The sequence below is a fragment of the Rana temporaria genome, chromosome 1 (genome assembly GCF_905171775.1).
Source record: "Rana temporaria chromosome 1, aRanTem1.1, whole genome shotgun sequence".
Lineage (NCBI taxonomy): Eukaryota > Metazoa > Chordata > Amphibia > Anura > Ranidae > Rana > Rana temporaria.
The window spans coordinates 410,487,518-410,500,842 of record NC_053489.1 but is presented as its reverse complement, the minus strand read 5'-3'; the positions used below and the strand labels follow the sequence as shown (position 1 = coordinate 410,500,842).

Below are 13,325 nucleotides of genomic sequence, written 5' to 3'. Positions count from 1 at the left end.
AGCACTTGCCTGTAAAGTTGCGGCGGCATAGCGTAAATCCCTCCGGCGCAAGCCCGCCTAATTCAAATGATCCGCGTAGGGGGCGTGGATCATTTAAATTAGGCGCGTTCCCGCGCCGAACGTACTGTGCATGCTCCGCTTTGAAATTTCCCACCGTGCTTTGCGCGAAATGACGTCGCACCGACGTAATTTTTTGAACGCCAACGTGAGTTACGTCCTTTCCTATTCACGGACGACTTACGCAAAAAAAAAAATATAAAAAATTTGACGCGGGAACGACGGCCATACTTTAACATGGCAAGTCTATCTATACGCCACCAAACAGCAGCTTTAACTATACGCCGGGAAAAGCAGACTAGCGACGACGTAAGAGAATGCGACGGCTGCGCGTACCTTTGTGAATCGCCAGAAAAAGCTAATTAGCATACCCGACACGGAAACTGACGCAAACTCCACCCAGCATGTGCCGAAGTATTACACCTATGATCCGAAGGCGTACTAAGCCGTACGCCTGTCGGATCGAAGCCAAAAGCCGTCGTATCTTGGTTTGAGGATTCAAACTAAAGATACGACGCGGCAAATTTGAAAGTACGCCGGAGTATCAGTAGATACTCCGGCGTACTTCTTCTGTGAATCTGGCCCATATGAACTACCACTTATACAGACCTAATATATACTACCATCAATTATGTAACAAATCTCTTAAAGTGGCCGTGCTTACTGACTTACACATGTTTGGAGAAAATCTGCACTGCACTATGCATGTTTTTTTTGGGGAAATTTGCGTGAAAATTGTCAAATGGACACTTTGTCCATGTGACAATTTTCAAGTAATTTCCAAAAAAGTTGCATAGTGCAGTGCAGATTTTCTCCAAACATGTATTAGTCCATCCGTGAATACCATCTGTGATCCTCCATCACCATACCAGAGAACTCACCAACTTGCCTTGACCACCTAAATTAGGTAAGTCATTATACGCTTATATTGCCACAAGGGATTTTGCCTTCCAGGACCACTCAAGCCAGGACCATCTCCACTCCTCTAGCCATTTTGTCTCCATGCATATGAGAAGTGACCATTGAGAAAACAAGAAAAGCCTCTATAGTGTAAAACCTTTTTTCACTTTTTTTCTGGTGTTTTGTAGGATACCAGCTCCACAGGGTGCCAGGATGATGACAGAGCAGGAAGTGACGTACTCCCGGAAGTGACACATCTACACCCACTAGTCACTATAGAGACTTTCCTTGTTTGTTTGTTTTTTCAATGGTCACTTCTCATATACATGGAGGCATGATAGTGAGAGAAGTGGAGATCATCTTGGCTTGTTAGTGGTCCCATAAGGTAAAAGCCCCAATGGCTAAATAAGCATGTAATGACTTGCCTAATTTAGGTGGTCATGGCAAGTCGGTGAGTTCTCTGGTGTGGTGATGGCAGAGGTGATGGTGGATCATGGATGGGGGGTGCTGAAGAAAAAACAAACAAATGTAATCTCTTCTCTCCTGACGCAAGATCAGACCTCTTACAGGTGTAATGCAAAAAAATAACAGGCCCTGTAAGGGACCCTAGGTACCATCGGGCCCCTTATTCCGTGTACACACGATGGGATTTCTGATGGAATAGAATCCGGTGGATTTTTTCGTCGGAAATGCGATGAAGCTGACTTTCATCAGTCTTGCATACACACTATCGGACTAAATGCCGACCGTGCCAAAACGTGGTGACGTAAAACACTACGAGGAGCAAAAAAAAATTAAGTTCAATGCTTCTGAGCATGCGTGGATTTTTCTCCGATGGAGTTCCACACAGACGATCGGAATTTACTATCGTTTTTTTATCCATCATAAAAATTTAAAACATGTTTTATTTTTTTACACCGATGGAAAAAAAGACTGATGCGACCCACACACGATCGGTTTGTCTGATGAGAAAAGTCCATCGGACTGTTTTGGCACTAGTGGTTAACCCCCTTCACTGCCAGTGTCATTTTTACATTAATCAGTGCATTTTTATAGCACTGATCGCTGCAAAAATGACAATAGTCCCAAAATGGTGTCAAAAGTGTCCGATATGTCCGCCATAATGTCGCAGTCATGATAAAAATCTAGTAAAAAAAAATTACTAATAAAAATGCCATACAACAGTCCCCTATTTTGTAGAATCTATAACTTTTGCGCAAACCAATCAATAAATGCTTATTGTGATTTTTTTTTTACCAAAAATATGTAGATCGGCTTAAACTGTGGAAAAAAAAGTTTTTTTATATTTTTTTGGGGGATATTTATTATAGCAAATAGTAAAAAATATTGATTTTTTTTTTCTAAATTGTCGCTCTTTTTTTGTAGCGCAAAAAATAAAAAATCCCAGCGGTGATCAAATACCAACAAAAGAAAGCTCTATTTGTGGGGAAAAAAGGATGTCAATTTTGTTTGGGAGCCACGTCGCACGACCGCGCAATTGTCATTTAAATCGACGCAGTGCCGAATCACAAAAAGTGGCCTGGTCTTTAACCACCAAAATGATTCGAGGCTTAAGTGGTTAAGTCATCCTCTGACAACCAGTTGTCTCCAGTTAACTCGCCTACTGCAGTTGTTATTAGGGGGTCACAATTGGCATTAGATTTTTTTTGTTGTAGTGATTTTAGGTAAGAGGGGGGAAGAACTGGATCTTGTTCCTGGAGTCATCAATAGATTTAAAGCTGAACTCCAGTCCAATAAAATATTATTTAGAAGCAACGAACAGACCATTTTTGTATTATTGCTGTTCCAGTTTTGGAGATGCTTTTGCAACCATCCTACTCCCCCGTAAAAAAATGCACTGTTGTAACATTATTCTGTTCTTCTTTAACAGAAAAATATGGATTATCTCATGTCTCATCATGGAACTTTGAAACATGGAATGAGCCAGACAATCATGATTTTGACAATGTGTCTTTCACATTGACAGGTATTTATATGAATGTTTTCTATTATGTAAAGTGGTTCTAAAGCATAAAAAACCTTCAGTGTAATAGGACCTCCCATCACCCCCTTATACCTGAGCCTGATCTTGATCCAGCACTGTGCATGAGAGCAGTGGCCTCACAGGACTGAGAGGCAGCAGCGGGAGCCATTGTATCCTGCTGCTGACAATCAAATTCTGTGATGACGGATCCTTGGAGGAACCCTAAAGATATTGGCTGCAATGGATTGATGCTTTGGGCCTAGAGGAAGCACACTGAAGGTGGTAAATGACCAACAGCTAAACAAAAGCAGCACTGTCTTCAGATCTTCACAGCCAGGCAGTATGTATCTAATAGCATCCTCCTACCAGGATCCTCTCCGGGAAGACTCCTTTCTCCTCCAGTTGGACTTCCTCCCCGATTCTCTACCTTGGGTGCTGTACCCTCCTTGACTAGGCAGGGCAGCTTGAGGATTCTGTGCTAGGCCCAAACAGGCTTCAGGCCTAGCAAGCATAAACTACTGCACACACCTCCCCAGGCCACAGCCCCGGAAGAAAGAGAGCTCGCCAAGTCGCTCCCTAATTATTTATTTCCCCGTTCAGCATGCACCACTGGCAATAAACCTCCCAGTGGCTGGCCAGGGAAGACATAAATATTCATACCTCAAATTTACTGCAGCTCACCTATCTGTTGCCAAAGATGCCAGTGACGACTACTGATGACGGCAGCCAGGAAAATTGGCAACATTGAACTGTGGGGAAAACCAAATGGGATGCTACAAATAAGACTGAGCCAACTACTACTCAGCAAAACTAAATTTAATTAGTCCCCTCTGCTTACAGCACTGTATTAAATGTGACACAAAAAAGGAGTACAAAGAAAACCAAAAATGTAAATAATAATGATTAACAAAAAAGATATAAGAAAAAATAAAAAGCAGGAGGAAGAGACTAGTTTAAAGCGGGGGTTCACCCACACATGACACTTTTTACCCTTAGCTTCCTGCTCGTTTTGTCTAGGGGAATCGGCTAGTTGTTTTAAAATATGAGCTGTACTTACCGTTTACGAGATGCATCTTCTCCGCCGCTTCTGGGTATGGGCTGCGGGACTGGGCGTTCCTATTTTGATTGACAGTCTTCCGAGAGGCTTCCGACGGTCGCATCCATCGCGTCACGATTTTCCGAAAAAAGCCGAACGTCGGTGCGCAGGCGCAGTATAGAGCCGCACCGACGTTCGGCTTCTTTCGGCTACTAGTGACGCGATGGATGCGACCGTCGGAAGCCTGTCGGAAGACTGTCAATCAAGAAGGAACGCCCGCTCCCGAAGACCCATACCCGGAAGCGACGGAGAAGATGCATCTCGAAAACGGTAAGTACAGCTCATATTTTAAAACAACTAGCCGATTCCCCTAGACAAAACGAGCATGAAGCTAAGGGGATTGTTTGAAAAAACAGTTTTATGGGTGAACTCCCGCTTTAAGGAAAAGGGGGAAGGAGGCATTAATTAGGGCTAATTAGGGTAAACTAAGGGTTAATGAGAGATTAAATGCAGACACTTGCCATGTTCTCACATCTCCTCTGCAGATAAATCAAACCTAGCAGTTACAAAAGAAACAGTGGCCTGGATTCAAGAAGCAATTGCGCCTGTGTAACCATAGTTACACAGCGCAATTGCTTACTTGCCCCGGCGTAGCGAATGCTCCTGATTCAGGAACCTTGTTACGCCGACTGCAGCCTAAGATATGCGCGGCATAAGGCTCTTATGCCCGCATATCTTAGGCTGCATCCTTACGATGGCTGCTAGGTGGCGTTCCCGTTGTGCTCAGCGTATAGTATGCAAATTGCATACTAACGCCGATTCACAACGTTACGCGAGCCCTGCGTACGCAGTTTACGTAGTTTCCGTACGGCGTTTTTCGCGTAAGGCTGCCCCTGCTATTAGCAGGGGCAGCCAATGTTACGTATACCCGTCGTTCCCGCGTCGTGAAATTTCAAATTTACGTAGTTTGCGTAAGTGATTCGTGAATGGCGCTGGACGCCATTCACGTTCACTTTGAAGCAAATGACGTCCTTGCGACGTCATTTGCCGCAATGCACGTCGGGAACGCGCCTAATTTAAATGATTCCCGCCTCCTACGGGATCATTTAAATTGCGCGCGCTTACGCCGGTGCATTTTGCCGGCGCGCCCACGCAATTTACGGAGCTACTGCTCCGTGAATCAAGGGCAGCGCAGTAAATTTGCAGGGGCGCAGGGCAAAAACGTTGCCCTGCGCCTCCGTAAAAAAAGCGCAATTGTACCTGAATCTAGCCCAATGTTACTTTCATCCGAACAGCATTGATAAACATATCAGGCGGCTTTTTGACATGAGCAGCGGCTGTATTTACACAGCGACTCTTGGATTTAATTTTAAGATCTAAGAATTGCCAGAAAGTGGGTCCGGAAGTGGGTTTCAGGCATTTCCAGTGAAGTCTATGGGGACAAAAACTGTAAATTCTGCCTGCAAAGTAGCTCATGTATTTGTTTGAGTGACAGGTGTTTAGCTACAAGCGACAGGACGCTCAGGTGTGAACAAAGACAATCGAAAACAATTGTTTTTTGCTTGTTGAACGTTTTTAAGCTAAGAGCTACAAGCTACAAAACGCTCAAGTGTGAGCAGGGCCTGAATTTTTTTTTTAGGGTGTGTGTACTAGTCCAACGTCTTCAACTGAAACAAGAATAACTCCTTGAAAGGAATGGGCCTGAGACCTTAATGACAAATAAGGGGGGCTGGGACATTCACAATGTAGTCACTGGTGAGCTGAAGATCAGTATTTATTGATAACTAAAGTGCTTCACCCTTGCATTACACACTTAAGCCTCGTACACATGATCGGATTTCCTTCGGACAAATCCGTGGAATTTTGTGCGAAGGGTGTTGGCCGTGAACTTGGTATGCATACAGACGGCAAAACTTTCTCAGCCAACAAATACAAAACTACATGGTTTTCCTTCTCTTTAGCGCCACCCTTTGGGCAACTTCTGCTAATGTTGTGCTATGGTTAGCATTGCTTCTGAGCATGCTTGTTTGTAATTTGGATTTTTTTTTTTACGAACTTGTGTACACACAATCGCATAATCCAACGGCACACATTTGTTGCTGGGAAATTTAAAAGCATGCTATTCAACATTTGTTGTCGGAAAATCCGACAATTGTCCGATGGAGCATACAAACGGTCGGATTTTCCGTCATGTCCTCTTTCTAAGTCCGTCGGAATTTCCAATGGAAAAAATCGGATGGGGCACACACACGGTCGGGATACCCGATGAAAAAATTCTGTCTGACTTTTTCATCGGAAATTCCGAGCGTGTGTACAAGGCGTTAGCTGTCCAACATGGAGATGAAAAAAGCTTATACCACTAACAGCAAATTGTTGCTTTGTCAATGATCACATTCTTTTTGTATCTTGTATGTATTAAACATCCTTTTATTTGTGCAGGTTTTCAGAACTACTATGATGCCTGCTCAGAGGGCCTCAAACAAGCAAGTCCTCTTCTAAAATTTGGGGGACCTGGGGATTCATGCAGATCGCCACCAAGGTCACCCATCTGTTGGGGTCTTCTGAGACACTGCTTTAATGGGACTAATTTTTTCACTCAGGAGACAGGTGTTAGGCTTGACTATATCGCTCTACATAAAAAGGTTGGTATGAACTGGTGTAATATCTTAATGGCTGCTCTCCTTTCATACACATGGCATGTTCATAGATGCACGTATCCTAGCACTGTCATGTGTTTCAATGCATCATTAGTAGCTTTGAGTAAAAATAGACAGACAGGTGTTTCTACAGACTGCAGATTTTTTAATAAGAAACTCCCAGATGTAGTCTCATAGGATTTATGGGCCAGATTCACAGCCGAGATACGACGGAGTATCTCAGATACTCCGTCGTATCTCTCAGAGTATCTATGCGACTGATTCATAGAATCAGTTACGCATAGATAGCCCTTATATCCGACAGGTGTAATAGTTTTACACTGTCGGATCTTAGGATGCAATACCGCGGCCGCCGCTGGGGGGAGTTCGCATCGTAAACCAGCGTCGGGTATGCATATTAGGAGTTACAGCGATCCACAAAGATTTTTCCCGTCGTTACGTCGTCGCAAGTGTTAAATTTCCGTCGCAAAGATAGGGCACCTTTAATATGGTGGAAAAGTACTCCACCATGTTAAAGTATGCCCTGTCTTTCCCGCGTCGCTTTTGAATTTTTTTTTTCTTTTTTCTTTTTCCCGGCGTAAGTCATTTGATCACGTCGCGATTCACAAAACGTCGGCGCGTCGTAATTTCGCGCAAAGCACGTCAGGAAATTTGCGACGGGAGCATGTGCAGTACGTCCGGCGCGGGAGCGCGCCTAATTTAAATGGTACCCGCCCCATTTGAATTGGGCCGCCTTGCGCCGGACGTGTTTACGATACACCAGCGCAAATTTCCAGGTAAGTGCTTTGTGGATCGGGCACTAAATCGGAAAACTTGCGGCGGTGTAACGTAAACGGGTTACGTTACGCTGCGCCGCGGGTACGTGAATCTGGCCCAGTATCACTACATCAATTTAATATGGAGGTCAGCAGAAAGTTATTCATTACCCTTATATGAGTAGATGCCCATAAAACAATGCCGCTGCGTGGCAGGTATTGCAGGACTGTAACTGCAGTATTGTCTCTGCAACATCACGTCACTAATGTTTTGTTATTAAGTGCCCATTCACATTGCTTGCACACTAAATGCTCCAGCTTATTGTGTGGCAGCCGTCAGTCTTTGGCTGTGCTAAGAGGGCAGATCGAAGAACTTTTCACAACATTATGCAATTTTTCTTTTGTTTTCCTAACTTTATTTGAAGTGCAAAAAGTGATGCTTCATTTGTGCCACCATACAGCACTGCACGTCTGTGCAGTCACATGTGCACATGTGTACTGCAGTAAAATGTAGCAGGTCTGCAGTGCAAACAAGGCACATATAATATAATTGGTTTCTATGTACCTTAGCAGTGACTGGCATTCCTCCAGTGCAGAAAAACACCAGTCACTGATTTACTAAGACATTGATGGTTCACTTACCTTTTCCCTCGATTTCTCTTCTAATTTTTTATTTTATTTAGTTTTTTTTTGTCTGAATTTCTCACTTCCTGTTCCTCCTCAGTAAGCTGCTCAGTAAGCTGTTCTGGTTGACTAAGCACTGCTCAGATGATGGTGTGAAGCTTACTGAGGAGAAACAGGAAGTGAGATATTCAGACAAAGAAAAAAAACATTTATGAATGAATGAAAACTTATATAGCGCGGCACATGCAAACTTAATCACCTCTGGGCGCTTGTTGTTCCTGTCTCTTTTGATATCAAAAGAGATGCGTCTTGAGCTTTTTTTCTGAATGCTAAGTGATTTTCCTCCAGCCGAATGCTGGTTGGTAAAGCGTTCCATAGTCTGGGACCTTGGACCCCGAATCTTCTTTCTCCTTTAGACTTGTAATTGGCTTTCGGTATCTGGAGTAGATTTTGGTTGGTGGATCGCAGAACGCGATTGGAGTTGTGAGCTTTTATTTTTTCGCATAGATAATGGGGAGCATTCCCATAGATACATCTATGCGTTAGACAGAGTGCTTTAAAAACAATTCTGTTCTTTACTGGTAGCCAATGAAGGGATCTCAGTGAAGGTGAGATTGATTCCCATGGTTTTTTCCCAGTCACTAGTCTGGCGGCCGTATTTTGAACGACTTGCAGACGAGCGATTTGGTACTTGGGGTGTCCGAGGTAAAGGGCATTTGCATAATCCAGTCTGGAGTTTACAATTGCTCCCACCACGACTGCTATGTCTTCTTTGGGAATGAAAGGAGTAAGTCTGCGTAGTAGGCGCAGCAGATGGTGAGATCCGCTGACTACTGACCCTATTTGTGCATCCATTGTCATGTAGGAGTCGAAGATGACTCAGAGACTTTTGACTTTGGCGCTAGGGGTGATGATTTTGCCCAGAATGGGCGGGGGGGACCAAGTTGTTGCAGGTTGATTCATACGCTTGGCGTGAAACAGGAGAAGTTCTGTTTTTGCTCCGTTGAGTTTAAGATAACTCTTTGTCATCCAGTCTTCTATCAAAGAGAGGCATGTCTCTAGATTGAGGTGGTGATCCTTTTTGTTGCAAATGCGGAAATACAGTTGCGTGTCGTCTGCATATGAGTGATAAAGCAGTTTTTGGCTGCGAATGATTTCAAAAAGAGGACGAAGGTAGATGTTAAACAGCACCGGCGATAGAGGAGATCCTTGAGGGACTCCGTACGAAACCGTGCGTTTCTCAGAAGTGAAGGGTCCCAATTTCACTGTTTGTGACCGGTTTTCCAAAAAAGAGGAGAACCAATATAAATCACCTTCTGCGACTTTGGCTACGTCATCTAGCAGAGTCAGTAATAGTTTGTGGTCTACAGTGTCGAAGGCAGCGCTTAGGTCCAACAGAACCAGGAGACAAGATTCTCCTTTGTCTGCGGCCTTAAGAGCGTCGTCCCATATTTTGAGTAATGCTGTTTCCGTACCGTGTCCAGGACGGAAGCCAGATTGAAATGGATCAAGTAGGCTGTGGGTATCTAGATGCTGTTGCAGCTGTTGTACCACTACTTTCTCCATGACCTTGGAGAGAATGTTTAGGCCTGTTATGGGACGGCGATGAAGTGGGTCCTTGGGGTCTAAGGTGGGTTTCTTCAAGATGGGTTGGATTATGCCCTCTTTCAACTGGTGGGGCACTATGCCCTCTTTGAAAGACTGGTTTATAAGCTGCGTGATAGGAGGTGCCAGGATGTCGGCGCATTCCTTCAGCAGTTTGGTGGGAATGATATCATTTGGCGCTGTGCTATTTCGCAAAGTACCAATGATATTTTTTGTGGCATCGATGGAGATGGGTTCTAGAGTGAACTTTCCTGATTGTGGTGAATTTCTGTGAGTGTTGGGTGAATAATTGCGGGGGGGGGGTTGAGGGGGGTGTTGTTTTGCTGAATGCTTTCACGGATTCCCTCAATTTTATTAATGAAGTAATCCGACAATTCATTGCAGAACTCTTGGGTGTCCGAATTGGGGGCTTCACGACAGACGGGATTCATGGTCTGAGTGACCATCTTAAAGAGTTCGCGGGGGCGGTTTAGGGCGCTGTTGATAGCCTTGGAAAAATAATTTTTCTTGGCTTTGAAAATTTCTTTGTGGTATTTTCTTGTTGTTGTCTTGTAGATGGTGAGGTTTTCTTCTGAAGAGCTTCTTTTCCAGGCGGCTTCCGCCCTTCTGCGCTCTTGCTTCAATAGCAACAGCTGGTTGTTAAACCAGCTTGAGGTGTTTTTCCAGATGCAGGTTTTACGTTTCGGAGCTATCAAGTCGGCTGACTGTGATAGTGCTGTGTTTATGGCATCCAGTGTTTCTGAGGCCATTTGATGAGGGTGAATCGATTTTATTTTTTCTCTTAATGTGGTTTTGAAGAGTTCCGAATGGAGCTTCTTCTGACATCTAGTCCAGTGTGTTGTCACTGGTTTTGATGTTTTTGTTAAGGGGGGGATTTTGGAAATTATGAATTTAATTGCATGGTGATCTGTCCATGGCAACGGTTCATTTTCCAAAATGTTTATTTCCAGATCTTGTCTGAAAATGAGATCGAGCGTGTGACCTGAAGTATGTGTGGGCCCACATACTGATTGCTGTAGCCCTAATCCTTCCAGCTGATCGATACAGGCGTCGGCCACGGGATCCTGTGAAGAATTGGCCCAGAGATTGAAGTCCCCAAGCAGCAACAGGTGTTTGCTGTTAAGGGTGTAAGTGGAGATAAACTCCGTCAATGATGATGTAAGTTGCGATTTTGGACCAGGTGGTCTATAGCAGAGTAGAATACGGACGGTCTCCTGGGGATTTGTTTATAGCTGCAGAGTGAGGGTTTCCATGAAAGGAAGGGGGTTTTGAAGGATTGGTTTTGTGATCGCGAGGTTAGTTTTGTGGATCACTGCCAGGCCTCCTCCTCTTTGCCCCACTCTGTTTTCGGTTATAATGCGATAATTTTCTGGCACCAGTTCGCCTAGAATGGTGTTACAGTCGGCTGTGAGCCAGCTCTCTGTAATAAAGAGGCAGTCTAAATCGTTTTGTAGAATGAAATTATAGATTTCTAATCTGTGTTTTACTGCCGATCTTGTGTTGATCAAAGCACATGATATGTGCTGGGGCAAATAGCTGAAATTTTTGACAGTCGATCGTCGATCGATTCTCAAAAGTTGTTAAATTTTTAGGGATTTTTTGGTGATGGCTGGTAGTATTGCGGCAGATCGCCTCAGACCCCAAATGGTTTCTGCAGAATATTGCAGATTAACCATGGTCGCCAAACACCGGGGGGGGGGGGGGGGCGATGGAGGGAAGATTAGCTAAATCCTCTCTCCCAGCTTGGTCCAGAGGAAGGCAAAAAAAAGAAGGGAAATGGAAGGAAAAGCTACGCTACGCCGCCGCAACTTACGGAGCAAGTGCTTTGTGAATACTGCACTTGCCTGTCAAAGTTGCGGAGGCGTAACGTAAATAGGATACGCTACGCCCGCACACAAATACGCGCTCCCTACCTGAATCTAGCCCTCTGTGTGTAAGCTGTTTGGACAAACCGTTGCACACTAACAGGAAGCAACAATGAACTACCAAAGCGCTCAACAGCACCATGGTAGTTCATTGAGAACTACAAACTGACAGCCACAAACGATGCCTTTGTTTTTAATTCACAGAATTCTGTGAATGAGTGACGTGGCCGGCTGGCCGGGTGGCGGGCGGAGCCCTGCATGGTCTTGTTCTTTGTAGAGAGTGAACGAGCGACAGGGAAGAAGATCGCCCGGGCTTTGCCACATCAGGGAGCCAGGGTGGTTTGGTGGATTTGTAACATGTTACACCCTCAATATGGGTGTAACATGTAACATGTTACAAAAGGTGAACTTATCCTTTAATTGAAAAAGCTGAAGTTAGAAGCTGATTGGCTACGATGCACAACAGCACCAGATTTTGTACTCTACAGCTTTAGTAAATCAACCTCACTGTGTGAACGAGCCCTTACAGTACAGCACTGCTATCCTAAAACAAATTTGAGAATGGCTGGTAGAGAGAGACATTTTTGCTCCAGTTGCCCCTTTTTCTTTCCAAACATACAGTATTAGGTAGATTCAGTAAGAGTTAGGCCGACTTATCAGTAGATAAGCCGGCCTAACTCAGAATCTACGCCGACTTATGTTTAAGCGTATGCTCAAACAGAGATACGCTTAAACATATCTAAGATACGACGGCTTGCGCCGTCCTATCTTAGATTGCAATATTTTGGATGGCCGCTAGGTGGCGCTTCCATTGCGGTCGACGTAGAATATGTAAATGAGGAGATACTCAGATTCACGAACGTACGCCCGGCCGACGCAGTACTTTTACGCTGTTTACATAAGAGATAGGCCGCGTAAAGTTAGAGCTAGGCCCTATTGGAATACTAATGTCAAGTATGGCCGCAGTTCCCGTGTCAAAATTCGAATTTTTTACGTCGTTTGCGTAAGTCGTCCGCGAATCGGGATTTACGTAGTTTACGTTCACGTCGAAATCAATAGGCCCGTGCGGCGTACGTAACCGCAATGCACACTGGGAAATGTAGTCGCCCGGCGCATGCGCAGTGACAAAAAAACGTCAAAAACGTGAGGTCAAGCCTCATTACCATTAAACACGCCCCCCCAACCCATTTGAATTAGGCGCCCTTACGCCCAACGCATTTACACTACGCCGCCCTAAGTAAGGAGGCAAGTACTTTGTGAATACACTACTTGCCTCTCTTACTTAAGGCGGCATAGTGTAAACACGCTAGGCTACGCCGACCTATATTTGCGCGCCCCTACCTGAATCTACCTATATGTATACAGTGCAGTTTATACATAACAACTTGTATGCTCAGCATGAAAAATATAGTTGATTTACTGCGTATGACTGGTTTTAGTGCAGAATGCATATCATGTCTATGGTGTATTAACGATTGTGAAAATTAGTAATATTAACTGCCAGTCTTCAGTCACATAATATAGTTTATGATTGCTGACCCTGGAACCCAATACAGGGGGTCCCCGGGTTACAACCAAGATAGGGACTGTAGGCTTGTTCTTAAGTTGAATCTGTTTGTAAGTTGGAACAGGTACATTTTTTAAGTGTAGCTCCAGCCAAAAAAACTTTTTGGAAAACATAGGGAATGGTTATCACCCCTGTAACATTTGTTTTGCTGCCTATGCCCCTGTTCTGAAGATTTCACCTCACTTTCTGTCCCAATGACAATTGGATTTTGAAAATTTGGGATTTTTAGGGAAAACCACTTGGTTGCTGCATCACTCCTAAGGCTGTGTGAGTAG

The 13,325-nt window shown here is 44.3% G+C and overlaps 1 protein-coding gene across 1 annotated transcript in view; it reads left to right on the top strand.

Annotated features, from left to right (window-relative positions):
- IDUA (alpha-L-iduronidase) overlaps nt 1-13,325 on the top strand; it is a 205,583-nt gene that overhangs the window by 157,438 nt on the left and 34,820 nt on the right. The window contains exons 5-6 of the mRNA XM_040324363.1: nt 2,849-2,944; nt 6,417-6,619. Coding sequence (XP_040180297.1) covers nt 2,849-2,944; nt 6,417-6,619 — 299 coding nt within the window. The remainder of the gene's footprint in view (nt 1-2,848; nt 2,945-6,416; nt 6,620-13,325) is intronic.